The sequence below is a fragment of the Zingiber officinale genome, chromosome 2A (assembly GCF_018446385.1).
Source record: "Zingiber officinale cultivar Zhangliang chromosome 2A, Zo_v1.1, whole genome shotgun sequence".
NCBI lineage: Eukaryota > Viridiplantae > Streptophyta > Magnoliopsida > Zingiberales > Zingiberaceae > Zingiber > Zingiber officinale.
Window position 1 is genome coordinate 155952238 of NC_055988.1, and position 20071 is coordinate 155972308.

General features: G+C 42.9%; 1 protein-coding gene across 3 annotated transcripts; it reads right to left on the minus strand.

The window, feature by feature from the left end:
- Positions 1-11498: 11498 nt before the first annotated feature.
- Positions 11499-18847, minus strand: LOC122042855 (transcription factor IIIA-like). 3 transcript variants are annotated; one of them, XM_042603199.1, is made up of 7 exons: positions 18693-18847; positions 18265-18441; positions 17514-17657; positions 15579-15858; positions 12787-13022; positions 12010-12153; positions 11499-11861 (listed from the first exon to the last, which is right to left on the minus strand). In XM_042603199.1, the coding sequence occupies exons 2-7, from the start codon at positions 18439-18441 to the stop codon at positions 11688-11690; spliced, it is 1155 nt and encodes a 384-aa protein (XP_042459133.1). In that variant the 5' UTR covers positions 18693-18847; the 3' UTR covers positions 11499-11687. The 3 variants fall into 3 exon arrangements, with proteins under 3 accessions (XP_042459133.1, XP_042459134.1, XP_042459135.1); XM_042603200.1 differs by lacking the exon at positions 17514-17657; XM_042603201.1 differs by lacking the exon at positions 12010-12153.
- Positions 18848-20071: the final 1224 nt, after the last annotated feature.

Here is a 20071-nt window from a genome sequence, read left to right on the forward strand (position 1 = left end):
CTCCGCCCAGCTCTGCACTCAAATGAAATAATATCAAGGAGCGAGCAAAATAATTATATAAGAGTTTGAGGAGCATACCCCAGTAGCCTGCTGCAAATGACTATCACCGAGCTGACCGGGGGTCATTAACGCCACACAGGCCCTCGCATCCTCTCATATTTTGGCGAGCGGTCCGCAGATGGTGATCTGATGTTCTGGGACAACTGGCCGATCAGCCGCCAGAAGAAATTCTTCTGTGGGGAGATAGAGGATGGCCTTAATCACTCGACGACCGCTCGGATCATATTGGGCTGAGGCTGAGCGACCAGACGACTCGCCGAGCGGAGCAGAGATTATGCCGGAGCGCCTAAGTCGAAGACGAGCCCGAGGCAGGGAACTGACAGGTTGCGCTTCAAGGGAAGCCACCGGCAGGTCAAGCTGGGAGGGAGTTCGGTCCGAGGAGATGGCCTCGACTGAAGTATGTTGGTGCAACCTTAGGTCAAGGTTGACCTGGTTGACCCGACTCGAGTTGACTTGACTCGAGTTGTATTTTGATGTTTGACTTGGGAAGATTGTTGATGCAACCTTAGGTCAAGATTGACCTAGTTGAGTTGCATGTTGATGTTTGACACTCGTGGAAGAGTTGTATTCTTGATGTGAGACAAGAATAGATGGTTGGGAGATTATTGGTGCAACCCTAGGTCAAGGTTGACCTGGTTGACCTGAAAAGTCCAAGTATGGAGACTTGGCAAACGGAAAAGTCCAAGCAGGGAGCTTGGCACGCGAAAAGTCCAAGTATGGAGACTTGGCACTGGAAAAGTCCAAGTACGGAGACTTGGCACGGTCAAGCAGGGAGCTTGGCACGCGGAAAGTCCAAGTATGGAGACTTGGCACGGGGAAAGTCCAAACAGGGAGTTTGGCACGGGAGAAAGTCCTGGTGAGTGAAGCCAGGCAGTCGGAAAGTCCTGGTGAGTGAAGCCAGGCAGTTGGAGAAAGTCCTGGTGAGTGAAGCCAGGCAGGGGAAAGACCTAGTGAGTGAAGCTAGGCGGTGTGGAAATCAAGTGAAGCGCGGTGAAAATCCTAGTGAGTGAAGCTAGGTGAAAGGGAAAGTCCTGGTGAGTGAAGCGGTGAAAGTCCCGTGAGTGAAGCCGGTGGGAAAGTCCTAACGGGATGTTAGGCGGGTGGAAATCCTGGTGAGTGAAGCGGGGAAAGTCTGGTAAGTGAAGCCAGGCAAGGAAAATCCAGATGGATCGGGGATGATCGGACATCGGTGTTGAGGAAAGTCCAAGTAGGTCAAAGGGATTGACCGGACACTTGGCAGGAGACGGTAAGAGGAGTGACCGGATGCTAGGATGAAGTACCAATAGGTCAAGGTTGACGGATATTGGTTTGGAAGTCTTGGGACTTGGTTTGGGCCAAACCCAAGCTGGATCGGTCACCGACCGATCCGGATGTCTGTTGCTCGATCGGTCGGTGACCGATCGGATACAAAGCTCTGTTCGATTCTTGATCGATCGGTGACCGATCGCCAGCAACGAGGCAAAGAGAGGCGGTGATCGGTCCACGCCGATCGGGCCATCTGATCGATGCGGGGACCGATCGAGAGACAATGTCGCTGAGAAAGCAAGGGTTGGGATCGGTGCGTGGACCGATCCGGTTGTCGATCGGTCCACGGGCCGATCGAACCCGCATGAAGGTGGGCAGTCAGAAGAAAGCGATCGGTCCGGGACCGATCGAATAGGTCTGATCGGTCCCCGACCGATCAGTACTCAGCCGTTGCAACGCCAGATTTCTTCCGTAGTTTCTTGTTTCTTCGGTATAAAGTGGAGACACTCTTACTTCTTCTTCTTTCTTCCTTTTGCTAAGTGCTGTCGTGCTTGAGCTTTGTTGAGCTCCTCCTTGTTGAGGCGTCGCGTGAGCTTCATTCCGCGACAAGAAAGCAAGCAATTGGTAGAGTGCGATTGTGTTCATATTGTATTGCTTTTCTTACTGCTCTTGTACTCTTTGTTTGCTGTTGCAAACGTTTGTGGCGAGGTTTCTCCACCCACAAGGAGTATATTGTATTAGCCGGTTCTCCGGGGACTCATCCACCGACGGATTGACCGGACTCGTCCACCTTACGGACACGCCGAGGAGTAGGAGCCCTAATCTCCGAACCTCGTTACATCCTCGTGTTAAGGTTTGGTTTTCTTCTCTTTCGTTTCTTTGTATTTTCCGCTGCGACTAACCTAATTGTAGGAAGAAACGAGAGCGATTTGGGGCGGCTATTCACACCCCCCTCTCTAGCCGTACGAAAGATCCTAACAAGTGGTATCAGAGCGAGGCCGCTCTTCATCGGATCAACACCCGTGGGAGCAAAGCTAGAGATGGATCTCTATGGAGAAGATGTCACGATTCAACCCTTCTACGAGTCTCACGACAACTTCACATATTGGAAGGTAAGGATGATGTATTTTCTTAGGACTAATATGTTAAATTGGTTTTGTGTACAAGAAGGGTTTTCCCCACCGATGGATGAGGAAGGAAAACCTATCAAGAAGAAGGAGTGGACGAAAGAGCAAATCCACCAATCCACAATCAACGACGAGGTAACGAAAATCCTTGAATCTTCATTACCTAGTGATATCTTGCATAAGATAGGTAGATACAACGATGCCAAGGAATTGTGGAACAACTTGGCAAAGTTCCATGAGGATAGCTCAAGTTCAAGCCATGAAGAGGAGCTAAGTGAGCCAAGTAGCTCACATCATGGAGGGAGCGAATTGGGAGTTGAGGGCTACTCAACATCCAAGGAAGAAGAGGAGGAGAGTTCCTCTTGTTCAAGTTCGGAGCAAGAAGAAGAGGCATCTACCTCCGGAAGGGATGAGGAAGAGAGCTCACACCCATGCCCAAACCTAGGTAACTCAAGCATTTCAATTTCAAATAAGTTACATATAATATGCTTTGAGTGTAGGGAGTGTGGACATTACAAGAGCAAATGTCCAAAGAGAGTTAGGAAGACTCCACCGGCACCAAAGGTCAAGGAAGCCGGAGTCCCAACACGCAAAGGCAAGAAGCACGTGGTGTGCTTTCAATGCAAGCAACGGGGACACTATAGGAGCCAATGTCCGAAGGGGAGGAAACCTCGCAAGGACAAGAGATCGAGCACATCGATAGGGGGAGCTAAGGCAAACCCTAAGGTATCTTTTAAGGCTCATTCGTGCAATTCTAGTAGGATACATGCTAGTAATTTTATTGCATTAGTCAATAATGATGAGCATGTTAACACTAGAAATCAACACATGTGCTTAGGTGCTAAACATGTCAACCTAGATAGGGATACTACTAGGAATGCTAACCCTAGGTTTAACACTTCTAAGGTTAAGGAAAACCTAGGTAGAAACCCTAAATCAACTAGACACATGCCTAGGAACACCTCAAGAAAGAATGACAAACCAAAACTTGAGGTATTAGAGAAAGAAAATCAAGTCTTGAGGTCAAGACTTGACTCTCTAGAAAAGGCTTTTAAGGATTTGACTCTAGGGTCTAGGGGTCAAAAACCCAAGTCCAAGGACAAGAAAGGTTTGGGTCACAAACCTAAGTCCCAAATGGTCAAGCCCACCTATCATAATGTTCCATTCGATTATGGAACAAAACCTAGGGCTAGGAAGACCATTACCAAGGTTACAAGGGGAGTCACCCCTATAGTTGACCTTGATGAGACCCAAATGACCAAGGCTTCAAAGCCTAAGAGGGTCATTAGGAGGTTGCTAGGAAGTTATCCCTAGTGAATATTTAGTGAACCCAATGAGCTCTAATAGGTATTGGGTTCCTAGGAGCATCTTCTCTATCCCATAGATGGGTTAGAGTGTCAACTCAATAAGAAGGGTAGTTAACCCAACTTTGAGGAAATTGACACTCAAGGAGCATTTTCAAGGTTTTTGGGAACCTTTGAAAATGAAATGGAATAATCTTTATCATTCACTCCTTGGAAGAGTAAGGTGTGCCAAAGTGAGAATATATTAATCTTACTTTGAATTGACACAATTTGGAAAAACCTAGAGAAATGTCAAATTGGGATTTTGATATTCTCTTAGGTAATCAAGGCAATCCGGGCCTTAATTTAGAAGTGCTACTCTTGTAAAATCTTAAATGGTATAAATCAAACAAGAGATCAAGAAATGCCAATTTGGGTTTTGACATTTTCTTGGAGCACTTTGGGCAATCTAGGGTTAGATTTTAAGTTAGCAAAGTGGTTAAGGATACTTAGATAGGTAATCTAGGTATATTTATCTATGCTAACTTACCATGATTGGTTGCCATATGCCATGCCATGACATCATATTTATCTTATTATCATTTGAAATGTCATGATAATGCTTAGGTTATCTATATGTCATGTGTTAGTTTAGTTTCAAACTTTATGCCATGACATCATGACATTGGCACATGTTTTCATTTATGATACCATTTTATGCCATGTCATCATCTCTTGCATTAATAATCAATTGAATTGATTTAAGGACAAACATATAATTTGATATTGAGATCAAATTGGTGTTTAGAAAATGCATGAGAACTTAGCCTAAGTTGACCTTAACCCATATCTCACATCAAAATTGACTTGGATGTGTTTGATACACTTTAGATGTGTGTGAGATATTAGGATCATGAGTTAGGATCAAGGTGCATAGGTTTTGTACCTAGATGAGCCTAATTCAAGAAAATAGGGATCATAGGGAAAGCTTGTGTACAAGTCATGTACATTTAGCCCTAAGATTATGGTCCTAAATTCAAATGGTTTTAAAAGCATTTTAAAATTGATTTGGAAAACCTTGATGAAGCCATCTTAGTGATTGCATTCATCATTGAACATTATGATACAAAGTTGAGTTAAACTTGAATTATTTCAAAGTTTTTGAACTTTGTATCAAGATTGAAAAATGGAAGTTATTTTCATAGAAAACTATTTTTCCATGATAGTGTATGACATGAGGAATGTATCCTCAAAGTTTCGTAATTTTTCGAATTTTCTGGAATTTTCTAGGAGTTTCTGAATTTCCGGAAGGGGAAATCAGAAATTCTGAATGTGGATCGGTCCGGGGACCGATCCGGAAGCTCGATCGGTCTGCGGACCGATCCAGAGTATTGTGGATCGATGCAGACCGATCCGATGAGTTCGATAACGCTGCGATCGGTGAAAGGGATCGGTGCGGGGACCGATCCAGGGTTCTCGATCGGTCCGGGACCGATCGGCGTCTAACCTGAATTTCAGTTGTCTGAAATTTCAGTTATGGAAGTTGTGATTTTGGATTTAAAGGTTTGGAACTCTCAAAGACATTGTTGGTGCAATGGTCAAGGGGAGTTGACCTTTAAGGGGAGTTTTACCTAATTATCAAGGGGAGTTGACTTTTAGGGGAGTTTTACTCCTTAAAACTTTTGAGGATTAGTGATATGAGATTATCACTAAGTTGATTGTTGAGTTTAGTATCAAGGGGGAAATTAAGAGTTTCAATGAAAGGTATGGGACTTTCATTAGGAAGAAACTTTTGACCTTGATATCCTCCTTTTACTTTTTGATGTGTTCATTGGAGAATTATTGGAAAACCCAAGTTAGGTTATCGGGTTAACCTAAGCTAGGGGAAGAATGTCAAGGAATGTTCAAGGAAGAACATTGGAATTCTTTTTGATGTGTGTCAAAAAGGGGGAGAACTATTGGAGAACCCAAGTTAGGTTATCGGGTTAACCTAAGGGGAGAATGTCCGGAGAATGTTCAAGGAAAGAACATTGGACATTGGAAGATGGTTGGAAAACCTAAGTTAGGTTATCGGGTTAACCTAACTTGATTATAGTTTTGTCAAACATCAAAAAGGGGGAGATTGTTGGTGCAACCTTAGGTCAAGGTTGACCTGGTTGACCCGACTCGAGTTGACTTGACTCGAGTTGTATTTTGATGTTTGACTTGGGAAGATTGTTGATGCAACCTTAGGTCAAGATTGACCTAGTTGAGTTGCATGTTGATGTTTGACACTCGTGGAAGAGTTGTATTCTTGATGTGAGACAAGAATAGATGGTTGGGAGATTATTGGTGCAACCCTAGGTCAAGGTTGACCTGGTTGACCTGAAAAGTCCAAGTATGGAGACTTGGCAAACGGAAAAGTCCAAGCAGGGAGCTTGGCACGCGAAAAGTCCAAGTATGGAGACTTGGCACTGGAAAAGTCCAAGTACGGAGACTTGGCACGGGGAAAAGTCCAAGCAGGTAGCTTGGCACGCGGAAAGTCCAAGTATGGAGACTTGGCACGGGGAAAGTCCAAACAGGGAGTTTGGCACGGGAGAAAGTCGGTGAGTGAAGCCAGCGATCGGAAAGTCCCGGTGAGTGAAGCGAGGCAGTTGGAGAAAGTCTGGTGAGTGAAGCCAGGGGAAAGACCTAGTGAGTGAAGCTGGGCGGTGGGGAAATCCGGTGAGTGAAGCGGTGAAAATCCTAGTGAGTGAAGCTAGGTGAAAGGAAAGTCCCGGTGAGTGAAGGTGAAAGTCCAGTGAGTGAAGCCGGGGAAAGTCCTAAGCGGGATGTTAGGCGGTGTGGAAATCCGGTGAGTGAAGCGGTGAAAGTCCAGTAAGTGAAGCCGGGCAGGAAAATCCAGATGGATCGGGGATGATCGGACATCCGGTGTTGAGAAAGTCCAAGTAGGTCAAAGGATTGACGGACACTTGGCGGGGAGTTCTAGCAGTCAAGGGAGTGACGGATGCTAGGGATGAAGTACCAATAGGTCAAGGTTGACCGGATATTGGTTGAAGTCTTGGGACTTGGTTTGGGCCAAACCAAGCTGGATCGGTCACCGGACCGATCCGGTGTCTGTTGCTCGATCGGTCGGTGACCGATCGGATACAACAAGCTCTGTTGATTCTTGATCGATCGGTGACCGATCGGCCAGCAACAGAGGCAAAGAGAGGCAGGCTGATCGGTCCACAGACCGATCAGGCCATGTCCTGATCGGTCTGGGGACCGATCAGAGACAATGTCGCTGAGAAAGCAAGGGTTGGGATCGGTCTGTGGACCGATCCAGCTGTGGCCTGATCGGTCCACAGACCGATCAGAACCCGCACAGAAGGTGGGCAGCTTTCTGTGAAGAAAGCTGATCGGTCTGGGGACCGATCAGAATAGGTCCTGATCGGTCCCCTGACCGATCCAGGCACTAGCCGTTGCGTCGCAACGGCTAGATTTCTTCTGTAGTTTCTTCGCTGTTTTCTTCGCAGGTATAAAGGGGTCGAAGGCTGCTGCTGCGCGATAACTCTTCTTCCTTCTTGCTGTTCTAAGTGCTGCTGTGCTTGAGCTTTGTTGAGCTCGCGTGAGCTTCCGGCTGGGTTCCTGCTGTTGTAGGCGTCGCGTGAAGTTGCTGCTTCACCTCCAGTCGACAAGAAAGCAAGCAATTGGTAGAGTGCGATTGTGTTCATATTGTATTGCTTTTCTTACTGCTCTTGTACACTTTGCTGTTGCAAACGTTTGTGGCGAGGTTTCTCCACCCACAAGGAGTATATTGTATTAGCCGGTTCTCCGGGGACTCATCCACCGACGGATTGACCGGACTCGTCCACCTTACGGACACGCCGAGGAGTAGGAGCCCTAATCTCCGAACCTCGTTACATCCTCGTGTTAAGGTTTGGTTTTCTTCTCTTTCGTTTCTTTGTATTTTCCGCTGCGACTAACCTAATTGTAGGAAGAAACGAGAGCGATTTGGGGCGGCTATTCACACCCCCCTCTCTAGCCGTACGAAAGATCCTAACAAAGTAGGGGTCGGGTTGACTGCTGTAGAGGGGGCGTCGACCTGCTCTGTCACCGGTTCCACAGATGTAACTGAGTGGGTGTGAAGGTCAGTCTGGCGCCGTTTGCGTATCACTAGTGGGGAGTCCTCGGCTGAGTGCCCCGCGTCCTTCGACGTCGGATGTCCGACAGACAAGATGGCATCGCCGATCGTTTCAGTCGCAGGGAGCCGAACGACCAACTCTCCAACGGCGGGTGGAGCTTCTTCGCTTTCACCCTCGTGTGAGCCGACCAGTGCGATGCCTAGATCGACCATCTCCTTAGCTGCTGCCGCCTCTACCTCGGCAGCCTTCAACCTCATCCGCTCAGTGGCCTTAGCACGCCACATGATTTCAGTTGCATAAAAGAAGAATAAATCAGTTAGACCAAAAGGAATGGGGCGAGGAAAACGCTTACCCATGCTGCTCGGGAGCTTCGTTCGGATCGGGCTCAATCCGAATATGTACAGCACACCCTCGCAAAGCAGCTTGTGGATGTTAAATCTCCGCCCGGCTAGCAGATTGGTTGCGTAGAGGTAGTCAGGCTGACTCTTGTATTTACCAAGGTCCGGCAGGGTCAGCACGGTGGTCTGCCATTTAGTTCGGAAAGGTGGCCGCTAGGGAAAACGAAGGTAAAAGTAGTTCTTCTTCCAATGTTTGTTCGAGGTCGACATTTTGTCGAAGAAAACAAGACCGATCCACGATTGGAAGAGGAAGGTGTCCCACTCGGACTGTTTGGGATAGTAGAAATAGTGGAAAGTCTTGGGGACTAATGGGATGTCGTGTAGCTTAAAGAGGACAACTACCCCGCACAATAACCGGAAGGAGTTTGGGACAAGTTGGCCGAGCGGGAGGCGGAAGTAGTTGCACACCTCAAGGATGAACGGATGAACAGGAAAACGTAGACCGGCTACAAACTGGTCTCGGAAAAAGTAAATAGTGCCAATCGGAGGGTCGTGTGGCCGATTAGTATTAGTTCATGGTCAGAAGGAAGTTCGAAGGTTCGGACAAGACTCAGCGTGTCCCTCTCGCCGAACCGGCTCTCCGTTGTGGTATACCAGAGGTCGGGGGCGAGGTCAGACTGGCGAGAGGAACTGACCATTACCAGAACAAGGGCCGAAGCAAAAGAAGGCAAGGGTTGACAAGAAGAATGGCTGGAATAGTGTCAAAGGGGGGGGGGCACGAATACGGCGAGAGTGCAAAGAAAAATACAAAAGAACTGAAAGGAGAAGGACAAAGGGGCCTTACAGAAAATATGACCGAAAGAGAAGACGAGGGATCGCTGGAACGCAAAGAAACGAGTTCGCCGGAACACTGAACGAGATGGAGCAGAAGCCTTCGGATGCGCACACGCGATAACGCGAAGCGGCTGGGGAAGAAGAGATGCCCTTATAAACATTGGGCTTAATCGACCGAAGCCGTCCGATCCAGGTCACTGGCCCCGAGGCGCAGATCTGACCGTCGAATTCAAAGGGCCAAAGGTCACATCAGCCCTGACAGCTCGAGCGAGCGATGACGGCTGCGTGACCACGTGGCACCCGCTCACGGGTCGCATTTAATGAACACCATGACGTAGGCGTGGCCGCGTGCTCAGCCTTAATGGCGAGGATTTGCACAAATTCCGAGGAGATTGCAAGGACATCGGCATTGACCAATGTCAGAGCGATGGGGCAACCGCTGGCAAACAAAACTTTCCAAGTACCGGTAGGGGTCGTGCCAAGCGGCGTCGCCCAATTCCGCAGTTCCCGATCGGATAGACACCCACATCAGTACCTTGCCCTTTTGTCTAGGTCGCTCGACCGCAATGTGCTGAACGACGGGCGACCTGGAATCTTGAGGTGGTCTCATCCCCTCGGCACATGGTCCTCTCGGCGGTGGCTGGTTGGTGTTTGTTCTCCGTTCGGCTTGGGCTGGAGGCTCGCCTGGCGCTTCCTTCTTTCGGGCCGCCTGCGCTTCCTCCACGTTAATATACTCACTCGTTTTTTTCAGAATGTGGTCGTAATCGCGAGGCGACTTCCTGATGAGCGAGCGAAAGAAGTCCCCGTTGACTAAGCCTTGTGTAAAAGCATGCATCATTGTCTCAGACGAGACTGAGAGGATGTCCATAGCTGCTTGGTTGAAGCGTTGGATGTAGGTTTGGAGAGTTTCTCTTGGCCCTTGCTTCATGGAAAAGAGGCTAACGCTGGTCTTCTGGTAGCGCCGGCTGCTGGCGAAGTGATGAAGGAATGTCGTTCGAAAATCTCTGAAGCTCTTGATTGATCCGTTCGGCAACCTCCGGAACCAGCGTTGTGCCGAACCGGATAATTAGTGAGGAAGACTCTGCATTTGACTCCGTCGGTGTATTGATGAAGCGTAGCAGCATTATCGAACTTACCGAGGTGTCGTCCAGATCAGTTGTGTCGTTATATTCTCCAATCGATATAGGGGCGTAATGCTTCGGGAGAGGGTCTTGTAAGATCGCCTCGGAAAACTAGCGATTGATCCGCTCGGGAGATGACTCGACACGCGGCGCCTTCTCCTTCTTGGCGTCCTGCACAGGTGCTTCATCGGACGATCCCTAGTTGGCTAAGGCCAGCTCCGACAGAGTCTGGAACAGTGCCCTATGGAACGGAATAGGGGCGGTCGGCGCGTCTCCTGGTGTGCCGGTCTGCCCCTTGTTCTGTGCCCAGGTAGAGTATTGTTCTGGCCGGACCTCCATTGCCGCTCGGCCACCAGAAACCGAGGCGGCCTACTGCGCTGTCCGCTCGTCTTGTGCCTTCTGTTATTGCTCGACCATCTTCGCAGCTCGCGCTTGGATGAGTGCGTCGAGCTCCTTGGGAGAGAGCGTTACCATGAGTTGACGTCCAGCTTCTTCCATCTTCTCTACTCGGATTCAGGTGCGTTCCCACAGACAGTGCTAATTTGATCCTGTCCGTGCGCTGAGTCGATGAAAACTGGGGACGTGGCGCTCTCTACTGCACCCGGGTGATCTCCACAGTGACGTAGGCCTCCGATGAACCTGCAACAAAGCCGGGCCGGGAAGGGGTTCCCGGCGACGACCCTCCGACGCTCAAGTCAGGCGATGGCGAGAAGAAATAGAGGCAGAATAGAGAGACTGTGACTACAGTAGATGAGGAGAAAAATTATACCTCCGCCGAAGTCGGGAGGTTCTTATATAGGACCCCGTAGAGGTGCATGCATACTTCTCGAGACGTGCATGCTCCTCAAAGCATACCTCATAATGGATGTGTCAAAAAAGCGTGTCTGACGCCATACCGCAATTGTCCGAGCATATCTCTACCACGGCAGCGGAAACTTCCCCCGTACGATCCTCGGTACGGCCCGGCTGCCGACCATGCTGTTTGTCAGCGGCAAGTGTCTCGAGAATGATATCACTAGCTACCACTTTTGTCCTCTTCTAAGTCTTTTGTCTCTAATCGAGTATACATGCACCTCGGACCGGACGAGAAGGTCGCTCGGTCACATACACGGACGGGATACAAGCCAGTTGTTTTGCAATTTGGCCGAGCAAATTGGCCACTCAGGTATAAGAGAGCTTGTGAACGTCGGAAGCTTGACCCAAGGTCGAGCTGTCTTCGTGCCAGCCCGGGATCTACTCCGGCCGGTCGGCTAAGTGACTTCCTCCCCCCTCAACCGGAGCTTTGACTCTGCCTATGTGGGCCCCCGGGCCTTACCACCGGATCACACATAATTCCACAAATCAAAATTATTATGTAAATTCCCTAAAGCTAACCTGACCAGAATTGAAATATAATTTGCAGAGCAATTTAAAGTGAAGAACCCAATTTATACATGACTGAAGCATTCGGTACCATGATCCAGTTCATTTGACTTGGACATACAATACAACACTTTATTTGAGACGAATCCTTCACAATGTCAATACAGCAGATGCAGTATTGGCATAAGTTTACTAATCTTCTCAATCTCGTTCACTGTTCACCAGAAAGAAGCCATCTCAAGTACTCAACTCCATTATCAAGTATTGATGCTTGCTCAGGTGAAACAATCCTCTTCCTGCAGAAAGATTCGATAGAAGGACACTTTCTTTTCCGTCCACCTCGTGGCCGTGACTGCCACTGCTCGTCGATTTCTAGGAAGTCACCCTGCAACAAGAAGCTCAAAGCAACTAAGAATTCATGCAAACCTAGATTAAATATTTGTTCAGATTCAAACAAAATTCAAAATTGAATTTGCTAACATTTCAGATCACCATGTCAAGTCTAGTAGAAAAATCTTAGACTAAACACTTACTTGGATGTAAGTGTGCACACCAGATTTTTCATGGTTATCCCTGACATGCTTGTAGGGAAATTTCTTCCCACATTCAGAAAATCTACATGCAAATGGACGAAGATTTTGATGGACTGCTTTTATGTGCTGTCTGAGATTTGATACCTGTGAGGCGCAAAAACTATACTTTATAATTACTAAATAGAAGATTGATTGCTTATCCAGAAATAAATTAAGTGATGCATATGAGAAGAAAAAAAGGGTGATCTTCCAATAAATTGTCCTTATCAACAAGTGTGCATTTATGCAATTAATAATGAATGTAGTAAAAGGCCATTTGCACATCTAATTTAACTGCCTAGACGCTTCAAGCCTCTGTTAAAAAAACTCAAATTACCTTTGATCCATTCATATCTGATAATTGTCTTTGCCTAGATTGTTTTAAGCTTCTGTTAAAAAAGCTCAAATTAGACATCTCCATGATCTTTACCTTTGATCCATTCATATTCAATAATTGTCTCCTAGTTCAAGAACTGCTTCTAATACAGGAAAATCAACCTCAATAACAGTTTCAGCATGTCTTAGTCTCTTGCAAGGAGGTTAAGCTACGAACAATGTCCTAACCAAATTCCTGATGACACACAATTGGGATGCAAACATATTATGCTTTTATTTGGTCATGATTTCAACCTCATCCTATTAACTGAAAAAGTGCTACTAGATTGTTTCCAAATAGCAATTAAGCTATGACGGCTTGAGAGACAGAAAATGGATAACTACACAAAATTCAGGTCTTACATTTGAAAAGGTGCGGTCACAACCTTCAAAGTTACATTTTGTCCTCTCAGTCACCTCACTTGCTTCATGCATGTGTTCATGTCGTTTAATATTCTTCTTCAGCTGTTTTGTTCCACAAATCACACAATCAACATAAAGGTGAGAAGTTTTGATGTGTGCTTTAAGGCATTCTGCATTTGTGAATGTCTTCATACATCCAGGTTCATTGCAAACGACTTCCACATATTCCAATTTAACTGTAACAAAAACTTGGTTTAGCTCGCAATGATTAAATTAGAGTATAAAGAATTATAAGAATCACAAAAAGCAATACTGAAGTAGAAAAATTGGTAAATACGAACTGTTGAAAAAATAATGCAGCATAATAAATAATAAGAATGCACATCAAGTGCAAAGAAATCTTTAGGATAAACCAAAAAGTAACCTGAACATGACCTATAAGATGCCCAAAGTGAGAAAAATGTTTTCACTCAAAACAAAATATGACAGGATAGAAACAAACAACAGAAGTGCTTTCTTTCCTTCAGAAATATGCTTTTTTGGAGGAGGAACTCAAGTAAACGGGCAAGATCCCCAAAATATCCCAAAAGCATGCAGTGCCCTTATAGTGATCTTAGAAAATATGCCAACCCACTAAAGAACTAGATAAAGCCTTGAAGTGGCAAGATAAGAGAGTCAACAGGAAAGTCTGCGTAGGGTAAGCAAAAATAACGATATTTATAAGGTAATGCAACAAAACAATAAATTAAGACTGCACTGTGATGTATAATATGAATAAAATACTACATTGCATGAAAATGAATATGAATAAATGTCATTCTGTATGAATGTCATCCACATACTATTTGCTAAAGTACAGCAATCAATTGACCATAGTTTGGAACTACTCATGGGTGTTATCCCTGTACTCCCCTAAAATGCAATAGAGTGGTACCATGTACCACATGAATACCAAAGAAAGATTGAGTTCATCTTCGCCATTGCAGTCAATAAATAGTTGAGGAGAGAAATCAAGTGTGAGTGTGTGTGTAGCTGGTAAAGGTCCGGCAAGGATCTTATATGTTATATGAGTCACCAACAACCAAATAATATTTGTAAATAACATATCCACAACAAATGACTCAACATTCAATATAGTTCGCCTAGTGTTACCTTATGTCTTATGCCCGCCAGATCCTAACCAGAGGTAAAGGATCCTCTAATGTGTAGTTTTTAATGTGTACCAAAACTAGTGCAATATAACACAACAATATGACATACAACAAAATAATCAATCTGTCAGATGTAACTATGAGACATGATATGAATTCAATATATAAACAAGTCAAATTAACTCGGATACATATCTGCATAAATATCTATTTGCATGGCAGTTAATATGATGTATGAATAAAGAATCTACTAGAAGCCAATAGGATAATAGAATCAAAACAAGCAGAGTCAATAAGATAATATTGAAATTTCATGGCAAGAATTAGTACACCAAATCCACCCTAATCTCACTTAAATTAAAACCAATCCAACCCAACCTCATGGCTTAACATCCAAGATACAACCATCACACTAGAAAAATCTCATAGTCTCATACAACACCAACATCTGCTGGAAGGGCATAAGAGGAAACAGGCACCGCGACGTCATGCATATCCGGCAGTGACATAGGATGAATGGAGGGTGGCAAGTGGCAGAGCTTGCTGGCGGCAAGCTGTGGCAATGGTGTAATTGGTGACAGTACCAGGATACACACAGACAATAAGTGATGTCGGGGTGAGCTGTGGCAACATCAAGCACCCTTTTCACAAAGATGCAGGGGACAAAAGAGATATGGACCGAGGGAAATGGAAGAGGATTGCAATCACATATGGAACAGAAAAAGAAATGGATTTTAGTTGTTCACTTAACCCAAGCAACTGAAGCGAACCAAATTGAACCAAATTGGTTCAATTGTGGTTTAACCAGAATTTAACCAAATCGAATATGGTCTGAGCCTAAAACTCACCCAAAGCAGATCCACCTAATAGAACCCTCAAATGGACAATCTAATACCTATTTTGAACCCAAATTAGTTCCAAATCCCTCAAAATCAACATTAGCACTTATTGGTTATGCCTTAATTACATCTAATTAACCCTAGCTAACCTCTAATCTCCTATTAGGCTTAATAAAACTTCCATACATAAGAGAAAATAAACATAAGAGAAATTTAAAACAAATTTACATATGACCTTTTATGTTGACGAAAGGACAATACTTATCTATGTTTCATAATACATCATTTCCATACTAGGAAAAACATGAAATTGATTTCTTTACAGCTTTCGCTCACCTAAACAAGGCATGAATAATAAATCTCCTGCTCCACAGGATATTCCAAGGGATATGTGAAATTTCACAGACTACTATGTGCCAAGGGAAATGGGAAATTATAACCATCTTGTTTCAATTGTTGAGAACCCCGCAATCAACGTCATCTCATTTTCTATATGCAGATTCTACACATGATTTCTCATTCTTTTAAAACCAATTTTCTGCTTTGGTCAGGCTTTCCAAATTTGGCAGCATTTATTATTTCTTTTTTTTTTAGAACATGGTTAGTTTTTTTTTGTTCCAAAATTTGAAACTCAGAAAATGAAAACAAACCATTGAGGAAACCAAAATTTGAGAAAATCTAAGATCCGCTTGAGTTGGTTAGGTGTTTTTAACATCCTTGAGAACACTTTATATGATTATTTTAGAAAACAGCCTACAGAACTATGCCAACAGTTATAATGATTTAAAGGAGAGCATTTTACCATGTGAATCTTCATGCTTCTTCAATTTCGAGGGATACTTGAATATCTTCCCACATCCAGGTTCACCACAAACATAATGTTGTTGACCTTCAGAAGGAGACTCATCTTCATGAATTTCTCTCACATGCCTCTTTATGTTGGCCTTGAATCCAAACTTGCAGTTACAATTACTAACAGGGCAAGCAAAGAGTTTTCCTTGGTGAGTCAATGAATGGCGAGTTAAATGGTCCTTCCTTTTAAAGCTGGTATGACAGTCATCCACTGAACAGGTAAAAGGCCTCTGCATCGAAATCAAAGATATATGAGACACAAGAATCAGTCAGTGATAAAACAACCAACACCAAGATCATGCATTGGAAAGGACAATGAGAACAAATTTATGAATTAAAGTTAATGTTAACTGTGATAAGAACCTGGAAATAAACTCCCTATTTCTTATCTATGACTCATAAAACAGGAAACCTTTTCCATTCTCACTTTTAGATAGGAACTCTCATAGTAACATCATTTAACTTTAAAAGTGATCCAAAACGATAAAAAACCACAGATAAAGAAACTAAATCAAAACAAACTTGAAAGACAACTACGGAAGTATATCAAACAAGTAAATACAAAACCACCTTTTACAAATAGATGTTTGAAAGCTGAAGCAAAATAGATAAAGACAGACCTCAAAGAAAGTGCGTGATTGAGGCTTTCTTGTGGAGCTTCACAGGAGGTGTACCCATCCTGATACTAGTCCACTCAAGATAAACATTGTAGCCCCTTTGCATTTTGGAGTTCGTCACATGGGATCCAATGCTTCACGCATCATATCATTATCCAAGATGGAATTTTTTTCAAAATGCTTTATGCCTGCAAATGTCCCTCATAAAAATGTGTAAATGGTTTATCATTTACCAAATAATATGACATTGTATTTAAATGCCCAAAAATAGCATATTCAACCTCAATCTACAAGAAATTTCATTGGTTAACATATAACTCTAATCAGTTTTTTAATTATACAGAGATAATTATAATCAACAATCAAGATAATGACTACTTTAAAGTACTAAGCTGAACCAGCAATTAACAATATCTTGCCATCAAAATTGTATTGCAAGTGACCAAATGAAAATCTATTGTTTTCTAACCTCAAGGAAAATGCGTGATCGAGGCTTTCTTGTGGAGCTTCACAGGAGGTTTTCCCATCCTGATACTAGTCCACTCAAGAAAAAACATTTTAGCCCCTTTGCATTTTGGAGTTCAACACATGGGATCCAATGCTTCACGCATCACATCATTATCCCACAAGGAAATTTGTTTCACAATGCTTTATGCCTGCAAATAGCCTTCATAAAATTGGCAGATGTATAATTATTTACCAAATAATATGACATTCTGTTTAAATGTCCGAATGTAGCAATGCTCAATGTCAATCTAAGAATTCCCAACTAAAGATTAATATATAATCAGTTTTTTTATTAACACTTAAACAGGTAAATAGTCATAATCAATAATCAAGAAATAAGTATATTGAAGAAATACTTAGCTGAGGCAGCAGTTAACAATATGTTGTCATCAAAATAATATCAGAAGTAACCAAATGAAAATCCATTGTTTCCTTAACATATAGAATTTGTGATTTATGTTTGATTCATATTATATGTGTTAGTCAAATAATCTCAAGAAATAGGCTGAAAAAAAAGGGAAATAAATAACTATTCCAATCATAGATATTTGACACAGTTGAACGAACAAGATGTATGATACCCGATAGAACCAATTATCTATTGAAAACAGCGAAGGACTAAACAATCAAATGCCTCAAGAAAAAGTCAACATATAAGATATCAAATAATTGATGTCATAGATAATCAATGAAAAGATGAAGAAAACCAGTGAAACTACAAAGGATATTTAAATAAAACATATAGAGGATATTGCAGTAACCTCAATAGAGTGACTTTGAATATGCTGCTTCAGATGAGATGGTTTGAGGAAGTTTGCACCACACTCTTTGCAAGTATGTTGCACCCTGCCATCCAGCATATTTACATGATGGACTTCATCTAACTGTGCATTGTCGAACTCATCCTAGATGAGTTTCAAGAGATAAGGAGGAAATTTTAATAGTTATTTAAGATATGAAATGACTCGATTTGATTAATTTGGACAATTCAACATCTAAAAAATAATATAGCGCCCTAAAAGTACGTCCACTCAATAAATTTAAGAATAGACTTATGAGTAGAATATTATAACAACAAATACAAGTTGTATAACTATATGAGCTCGGTTATATGGATATTATCCGTCATTGCTCTCCATGTAGTGAATCCTCTAAGTACTAAATAATTTAAAGACTAGTTGGCACAGCTCTCCTGATTTAGGCTAGTTGCATTGATTTCTTTGAGGTTCTAGAAATGAACTTGTGTTTTTTCATACGATTTATTTATTTTTAAATTGCATCGAAGCAGCCAGTGCATTAAATGAAGATCTTATTAACATTATGTAAACCTAAGGCAATGACAAGATATCCTTTTTCCTCAAAGTTCCAACTCTTATCTAACTAGCTTTATAACTATTCCCTTTTAGCAAGAACCTTTTTTTTTCAGCTTGACTGGAGGATGCCAACTGAAGTAAGCAACAAAAAGCAAAAGCCTCTTGTCATAGGTAATTGAGAAGGTAAAATTCGTATTACCTTATGGTTGGTTAGGATGTGTGAGCGCAAAAGCTTTTTCTTGGATCTGCAAATTCCACAAAACTGACAATAGTAGCGCCTGATGTCCCTGGAACGTGGTTTCTGGTTCATGTCTACCCCTTCATTGACATCAGCTGCAGTCCCTTCAACCGAGGCATGTGGTTTAGCGGTCATCATCTATAATATTGCCAACATCTTAGCCATTAGGAACTTCCAAACCGATAAAGCAACAGCAATGAGTTTTTTTTTCCATTTTCACAACAGATTCAGTGAGATCACGACAGAAACAGGTAAATACAAAAAACAAACCGTAACTATATCAATCAAAGTTTATACCTTCCTATCCGAAAGAATGGAGTTAGTTAAATTAAGCAACATGCCAGCACCCAAAAAAAAAACAAAAACATGCGAGTGTCTCGCCTGCTCACCTTCCTAGAAATAGTTTAGTCAATTTTCAGCAAGGGATCGGTGCCGTAGGCTGGCGTTGGTGAGGGAAGAACGGAAGAGGGAGCGAGGCGAATCAGAGCGACCAAAGAGTTTATTACTAGGGTTTTTTGGGCTGCCTACACTTAAATGTAGTGAAATCAAGCAGATCCAGATCCAATATTTTCGGATCAGGAAGTATCGGTATCGGATCCAAACTATTGGATCTTTGCGAAGGTTGTAAAGATCCGCACGAATCAATATACCTATCCTTTTTCTAACACCGAGAAAAATAATCAGAGTGATGAGGCCCCGAGAAAAGTGGATCAGGATGGTTCACTCTCAATTAAGGTTGGAGTTTAATCACAAATATGATCTTCGTTTTTTTTGAATTCATTGTCCCCGTTAAATTATATTTTAGATTAGAATAAGCAGTCGGAAGCCATCAAAAATAAATAAGTGTCCAAGTTATCAGTCATTGAAAAAGGATGACGCTCCAATCCAAACTATAATATAGTGGGATAATGAATCCAAAAAAAATTCATAACTAATAATGTCCATAAATTATGATTCGATTATAATTAAAAATGATCTATCCTCTAATTTAGTTTTTTTATGGATCAAAAAATCTGTTTCCGAGACCCCTCCCTTCCGTGGGTCTGCATGTCTTCATCATCGATCACCCGAATTGTTGGGAAGCCCACTATTAAAAGTTTAAAACGTGTCAGTGGACGTCGCCCTGATGAACGTGACCTCTCTGCAGAAGAAATCGTTGAGCTTCCGCGTCAGGAAGACACTACATCTACAATACATGGGATAGAAGGCCACATTTATCTCAGATAAGATCCTAAGATCCTCTAGTTCTTATTTTACAGATAAAAGATAAGATGAACCATAAAATTTTTTTAATTAATTTAAATACACCCTATCTATTTAACAAGTAAAATTTATATAAATTAATCAATCAGCAGTGCGGTCAAGAAAACCTGTTCTCCATTTATCGTATAATTGGGTGGAGATATCAACTTTATCACATGACAGTGTCGGTCCTGTGAGACTTAAATTCTAAGCAAGTATTTTTAATATACTTTTGTCCTTATTCAACGTCTGTCAGATAGTAAGAAATGTCACTCGACGAGCATTTGGAGCCTTTGGAAAAGAGAGCTAGTTATTCAGGCGATTTGTACTGCATTACCCTTTTCAAACTCATGTAGAGCAGCTCTCATGTTTTGGTACTAGCTAAGGTGATGCAAGTTCTGTTTTTTTTTTTTTTAATATTGTTTTTTTTGTGTTTCATGTGTTAAAAATGCCTTTTAACTTAAAAATGGGGAGGTCAATTGCAAAGAAAGAGATGAAGCAATACACTTAGATGAGGATGTTGCAA